Here is a 6886-nt window from a genome sequence, read left to right as displayed (position 1 = left end):
CTAGAAGAGAGGAGAGTTGAACATGTAAAAAATTATATATATTTTTATATATATGATTCATATCTATTTACAACATGGCTGGGACAGCAGAACATCCAAGGAGGTTGCACAGCCACTGCCAGCACCGCCCTGGCCAGGTCAAACAGGGTCTGGAAAGGTGACAGAGACCAAAGCACGGACCCATGGTGACAAGTGGGCAGCCCCCAATCCCGCTACGCTCCTTGCCCGCTCCACAAACCGAAAACTGTTCTCTGCAGCCACGGGGCTGGCAACGGAGCCCCTTGCTTGGAGTGCCCTGATGAGTGGAGCTGCGGCTGGCTTACTCCAAACCACCTGAAGGCAGACACAAGCATCTGAGCACACCCTTGGCACTCTCCCGGGAAGCAACACCGTGTTCCTCGCTCCAGCCAGCAGCAGGAAAGCGCAACGAGTAAACCAGGTTCTCAGGAAAGCCTGCGTCAGCCAGCCAAGAATGCACGTAAGGAAAGCCGTGCCCTGCCTTGGTTTCCCCTGACCCAACGGGAACCCCTAAAAAAACCAAACAAAACCCCCCCAAAAAAGTCCACTCGGCTTCCTTTTGCCCACATGCCTTCAAAACTGGGCCTTAACCGGGCAGGTTTAGTGCTGCCCTGGCACAGGCATGCCGAGACCTTCCGCTGCACAGGACAGGAGGCCGCTTCATCTCCGCTGCATGAGGAGTGGACAGTATATGCACCAATCGCGCAATATATCGATGCATATACGTCAATCTGCAGGCTGCAGCCATCACACCAGCCTTTTGTTTTGTTTTTTGGGGTTCCCCCCCTACCCAGGCCTGGAAACAAGAAAAGGCAAGAAGAAAAAAAAGGGAGAAAAAAGAAAGAAATCCAAGCTTGGGGTGCCTGACACTGTCAAAACAGATTTGCCTCTACGCTCCTCTCTTCCTAATCTCCATGCTCTCTGCCTCCGGTGCTTTCTTCCCTTCCAGGGTGGTTATTCCCAGTCCTGCCTCTCTCCCTCCAGAGATCGGCTCCAACAGCTCACATCTGTCTCACCGGCTGCTGCCGACCCCCGCTTTGCAAGCACCAAAGTCTGGGCATCAGGCAGGGGCTGTATGCGACCAGAGAGGGCTCTGCCTGCCTGCTTGGCCACTCTCTCCTGTGTCCCAAGCGCCCTGCTGCTGGTGGGATTCAGCTCACCACCTTTCGCTGCCTACCTGGCAGCCGGGAGAGGAGCTGTCTCTCACCCCTGCCAAGGCAGACAGCCTCGCTGGCCAGAACTGACCAGGGAGAGAAACTGTCCCCAAACCCTCTGGGGCAGCTGCGAGCCTCACGCCGTGCCCCACCGTCACAGCCACACTCAGATGCAGGTGTGGTGGGGCTCTACCCCTGAAACAGCAAACGCCTCATCACAGCTCCAAGCCACGAGGACTGTTTCAAACACTTCCCTGCCACTCTCCTGCAGCCGTTGGATGCATCATTCCTTCCTGTGAGCTCAGCTGCTTTGTGCAAGCAGGGGACAGACCCCAGGCAGCTCAGCCCAGCAACGCAGCCACGTAATTTTTTGCATATCAGCTAATTTCTTCACTTAGAAGCTCTAACACACACACCTAACTAAACTTCCAGATCATGTACCGCACCTTTTGCCCAGCTGATTCTTCCTCTGCAGACACCCGACGCCTGAAAAGCATTCACACACCACAGCTCCAAGCTCTCCCCTCCTACCTGGTGCCAAGCAAACAGCAACTCCTCTGAGCACTTTCCTGCTTCTCCCGGGGCTGCTCGACTCTCCCAGTGAGGAGGCAGCGCTTCAGTGGCTCTGCAAGCGAGGATGGTCTCAAACAGCATGAAAATTAAGGCAGCAAACCGACTCGCTAAAAGGAACGGCCCAATCAAATCTGCCTGTGCATCCTGGGCTACTGATACCTCTTGCTCGCCTTCTCGGTTTTGGTGTGTGTTCACTGTAAATACTCAAATAACTATGTGGATTCTGGTGCTCCCGTCCCTATGGTACAGTGAAGTTCAATCCATTTAGCCAAAAGAAAAAAAAGAAAATAGGAAAAAACCCAGCCTGTGAGCGCAGGCTACCCTGCCAGCTTGCTGGTTACAAGCGAGGATTTTCTCTGCGGGAGGTCCTGCGGTGTGGGGATGTGGTCTCCTGTCACCAGGTTCTTGTCTGGCCCCGCACTCGGCAACTGCTTGTTCTTCATCTTTGCCTTGGCCATGTTGTAGTCACCAGAATCAAAGTATTTTTGCTGGAAGAGGGAGAGGAATTTGGGTTACTTTGATTTGCAGGAGTGTGGGGACATAGCAGAGATACAGACATCTGGCCACAAATATGGTCCTTTAAGGAGCTGCTGGAGTTGCTCGAAACCAGGTCACCAAAACATCACGCAAGGGGAAAATCCAAGGGAGACTGGCCCAATTTAAAAGGCCTTTAGCACCCACCCACAAACCCCAGAGTGACTCAGACCTGCCCCAGCTGGAAGAAGCTTTGCCCCACAGCAGCTGCCTGCCTGATTCGAGACACCAGGGTGCATTTTCTCCCTTTGACCCACCTTTGGGCGTGGGTAGCCTGTGAACTTTCACTGCTTGGCGTGGCGCTTGCTGGGCAAAGACCAGGTTTGTCCTGGTCTGTCCTTGCATCCCACTCAGTGTGACAGGGATTCAATCCCAGTCCAGAGACCCCCAGACAGCCAAACGCAGGCACAGCCACGTCAGCAGACGTCTCCAAGGGGAGGCCCAGCTACAGTGGCAAAGCCAGGGGATGTTTGCTGATACGGTTTATTCTGGTTTGGTGAACAGATGAGCCGGTGTGACAGGGGCAGGATTTTCTCCCCAAGGAGCACAGCCTGGCCGGTGCCAAGGCCTTCGCTGGACCATCCAGGCTCCCAACAGCCGAAATGACGCAGGGAAATGCCTGCAAAGACGTGGCCGGAGGACACCTCCCTGCTGCACAGCACCACCGACCCGGGGTTCAAAGGGCATTTCACTCCCTTATCCCCTTATCATGGGACTCTGTGCTCCTTCACGGCGCTGCTTCACCCCCCGCAGCGGCGTAGGAAAGGCTGAACACCAAAGCAGAGCTTGCGCTGGTGCTACAGACAGGGCTTTGCTGGGCAGACGGAGCTCTGAAGAGCCCGGTTCTGCCCTGATGCGCCGTCATGCCCCAATGAGCCCAGTCCTAACCAAGAGCCCTTCCCCACTTCAGCACCAAGCCATTAAACAACCCTCCTTTCTGTGCTTGCTTTAGGAGCTGGTACCTAAAACAGTCCCGGTGATCACATCAACAGTGCGAGCACGCGCACACGGCAGCTGCTCAGGCAGAGGGGACTGCTGTCAGTGCAAGCTGAAAGGGAAGCAGCAGGACAGAGCCAAACCCTGTGCAGCGTGACACGGAGACACCGTGTGTTCAGAGCTGGGGAAGGCACGCGGCCACTGGTTGCCAGCAGTTCAGGAGGGATTTATGTTTTCTGCACCAGCCTCCGCAAGGAGGAGAGCCAGCAGTGACAACCCAAGCAGGCTACAGATGGCTCGCGGAGAGGGATTTAATTACATTTCCAGGGAGCACAGTCAGAGGGTTGGCTTTTTACACTGGTGCCAGCAATGGAGATGCAGCCAGCTGACTCACTGGCATTCTCAGTGCCCTTTGCACCAGCCCAGAACCCAGGCAAAGTGCAGACCAGAGAGAAAAACTCGGGTCTGCAGCATCTCAGTGGCCCACTGAACCCCAGGGAGCACAGCAGCAGGCAGGGGGGGATTTATGCGCTTGTTTCACCTCTAGACCCCAGGTTTCGGGCCAGGGTGTGGAGGACAGGGTGGGATCCACCACTGGATGGAGATATGCAGAGCAAAACCACCTGAGAGGCGGCAGCTTTTGGGTTCTGAGCAGGCACAAACCCTTCTTGCTTGACCACAGAAGCCCTCACTGCTTCAGGTTTGTGCCCACTGGGTGCCACGTCCAGCGCAGGCACTGAAAGGAGCCTGCCCCTGGGTTCAGCAGACTTTTTGACCTGGGGAATTTTGGTGTGATTCCTCTGGCCTGGTCAGAGCTTGGCTGCCTGTGCCATTGAGGGAGAAGAGGACACGGATGAGCCGTGGCTGAGAAATAAATACCCCTTTCTGCAGTCTCTTCATGAGGAAGTCGGAGCCTCCAGGCTTCTGGCCTAGGTTGGGGTATTTGGCCTTCAGTTTTGCCTCTTCTGCTCTCTCAGGGGTGACGGTTTCCTTCTCTTGCGTGTCCTGAAAAACAAAGAGGGGGGTGGAAAGCCCTTCAGCCCCACAGAAAAACACACACCTGTGATGCCGTAACACAATATTCAGCAGCACGTCCAAACCCCAGCACCTGGCTTGCCGAGCAAGGTGTGGTCCCCTGGAAAACCCAGACGCACTCGGAGAATATTATAAACACCTTCCCAGCCAGAAACAGCTTTTACCTCCAGTACCTGTGGAAACAGGCTGAGACGGACCCTCTCCCTGCCTTCTTCCCAGATGGGAGCCCCTGCAGGCTCTTGCACTGACATTTGGCTTTGCAAACTGGGCTTAAAACGTCACTGCAAATCGCTGCTGGGCAAGCATCTTCCCCGACCAGCGACAAGTCAGACCAGCATCGACAACCATCAGTCCAGAGCTGCCCAGCATGACAGCCTGCAGCAGCACACTGCGGTGCTGGGAGGGTTCAGCCTTGCTGCACCCCATTGCAGTACGGCTGAGATAGAAGAAGCCTTTCTGCTCCAAAACCAATTTATCGGGAATGACAACCAGCACAGGCAGCAAAGCAGCGTTTTAGTGTGTTTCACAGCCACAGGAGTTTCAGGATGTTCCGGGAAGCCACCCAGTCTGCCTGAAGCCTGGGACCCCTGGGACTGGTTGCGACAGGAGATGCCAGGTCCTGGTTGTCACCTGGCTCCTCTGCAGGGGCTTTGAGACAGCCCCCCCAACCCAGCTATTGAAGAAGCATCAGCTGAGCAATGACACCCAAAGGGAGGTTCCCAGTGCAGGGCTTGGGATCTGCTCCCCAACCACCAGCCTCTCTCTTCAGGGAGGCGCATTCCCCCCCTCCGGGGGAGGGCTGCAGGCCTGGGGACAGGAGCTTCAGTCTGGGGTGGGAAGGAGTCAGGGCCCCAGCAGGGCCTGGAGAGCCTCACCTGCGGCAAGGCCGAGTTCCAGCTGGCCACTGGCCCAGCTCCAATGGGAACACATCACCGCTGGCCACCTCCGCCAGCAGCCACCTGGGGCCAAGCCACTGCGCGAGTTGCTGTTTCATGGGATGTTGGCAAGGGGCGTTTTTCATCGCTGTTCCCTTTCCAGCAGGGACGATGCTGGCAGACTTGGCAGCGGCAGCTCTGCTCCTGCCAGCCTGGCTGCACCAATGGATGCCACGTGCACCTTCTCCCCAGCGCTGAGGCCCTGAACCGCTCCCAGCCCACCAGAGGTGGCACGCTCCACGCAATAAGCATGGCAGAACACTGCCACCGCAAGCCTCCACCCCATCTGTGAAACAGAAAAGCCCTCGGCATCGGACAGGACCAGCAAGCCGGCAGGATGCAGCTGACAATCACGCAAGGTGGAGGCGGGTGGGATGGGAGTCCCAGGCTCCCCAAGGACGAGGCACTGAAGCTCGGCCTGGTGGCGTTAAGGGGACGTGCTCCTGTGCGTTCGACTGCCGGGACTTCCCTTCCCAGGTGGCCAAGAGCGGAGCTGGAGCCCGCAAGCCCCCAGAGTTGGAAAGCATTGCTGGCACTGCAAGAGGTTTCCAATGTGATCTTCCACTGGTGCTGACCTGGGGGAGCAGCTCTTCGCGGCGTGGCTGCGGCCCCGGGGGCCAGCTCCCTGCAGAGGCTGCAAGAGCGCATGCGCAAAGGCGCCTCGGCTGCGTCTCAAAAAGACAAAGCAAACCTGAGTTAATGGCAGCTCCCGACAGTCACAACTGGGACAACTGGAGCTGGGAGCAGCAGCGTGACGCACAGGCTCGGCGCATCCCACTCGGAGCCCCAGCCGCGCAGGCTCCTCCTCATGCCCCCATCCATGGGGATCCCCAGGGGATCGAAAGGGGGAGCAAAGGCGGGGGAAGGTGGCGAGAGTCTCGTCACGATCTTCAGCTCCTGCATGCTGCAGGGCTTCGCCCACACACGGCCTGAAGGAGCCCGGCTCTTCTTACCCGTCTCCATGACAGCTCCAGGAATAAGCCGCGGCCAGCGCACGCCACTTGGCCCTGCCACAGAGCCAGGCACCCCGCAAGGCCCAACATCAGACAGGTCAAGGGAGGTTTCGGCAGCAGGAGCCAAAGCTTTGCCCCCCGTGGCCCTTCCATCATCCCAGCCTGCTCTCCTCAGTTCTTCATCTCCAAGTCTCCTTCCATGCTGCCCGGCTGCAAACGCTACTAGCTCCCATCACCCCGTCTCTCCCGCACTGTCCGGGGTGCACTGCTGCACCCTGCTGCTCGCCCACCTCGTGGGCACCACCTCTTCTGCAGCACCCGGCAGAGCCAACGCTGCGCCAGCGTCTTTGACACCTGCCAGCGGATCCCAGGGCCGCCCACGGCAGTGCCTCCCATCGTGTCCCTCCATCACGGGAGGGCGCCCACCACCTTCCCTCCGTGCCCGAAAGGCAGCACACCAGCCTCCTTCCTACGCCCACCCCCAGAGCTAAATTAACACCAGGGAAGTGGGAAAAGCTTCTCCTGCCGCGACGTCCAAGCGAGGCCACGCTGGCTGCAGGGGGATGGCTGGAGGTGGCCGGCAGCGGGGGAAGGCAGCAGCTCTGCCTGCGCCCTGGAGCGGGTCCGACTGCCCCGCGGGGGCTCAGGCTCCCACCCGGGGACGCAGCAGCTGCTCGAGCCGCCTGGAACCATTGCCCAGCCCCGCTGTTTGGCACCAGCCCGGCTCCCCCGATGCCTGCAGGCAGCT

The 6886-nt window shown here is 58.2% G+C and overlaps 1 protein-coding gene across 1 annotated transcript; it reads right to left on the bottom strand.

Moving 5' to 3' along the window:
• Window positions 1-20: 20 nt before the first annotated feature.
• Window positions 21-6534, bottom strand: LOC103906137. Its single transcript, XM_009287976.1, has 5 exons — window positions 6429-6534; window positions 5946-6192; window positions 5126-5209; window positions 4095-4380; window positions 21-2233 (listed from the first exon to the last, which is right to left on the bottom strand). The coding sequence occupies exons 1-5, from the start codon at window positions 6532-6534 to the stop codon at window positions 2063-2065; spliced, it is 894 nt and encodes a 297-aa protein (XP_009286251.1). The 3' UTR covers window positions 21-2062.
• Window positions 6535-6886: the final 352 nt, after the last annotated feature.

The sequence above is a fragment of the Aptenodytes forsteri genome, unplaced genomic scaffold (genome assembly GCF_000699145.1).
Source record: "Aptenodytes forsteri isolate BGI_AS27 unplaced genomic scaffold, ASM69914v1 Scaffold393, whole genome shotgun sequence".
NCBI classification, from domain to species: Eukaryota; Metazoa; Chordata; class Aves; order Sphenisciformes; family Spheniscidae; genus Aptenodytes; species Aptenodytes forsteri.
The sequence above is the reverse complement of the archived record's forward strand: the minus strand, read 5'-3'. Positions and strand labels throughout refer to the sequence as shown.

Coding starts and splice junctions, on each gene's coding strand:
- LOC103906137 (XM_009287976.1), bottom strand. CDS start 6,534: ATGGGAGGCACTGCCGTGGGCGGCCCTGGGATCCGCTGGCAGGTGTCA. Junction 5,210..5,945: donor GAGTGGGATGCGCCGAGCCT/GTGCGTCACGCT, acceptor GCTTGGCCCCAG/GTGGCTGCTGGCGGAGGTGG. Junction 2,234..4,094: donor TGAAGAGACTGCAGAAAGGG/GTATTTATTTCT, acceptor TCCCTCTTCCAG/CAAAAATACTTTGATTCTGG.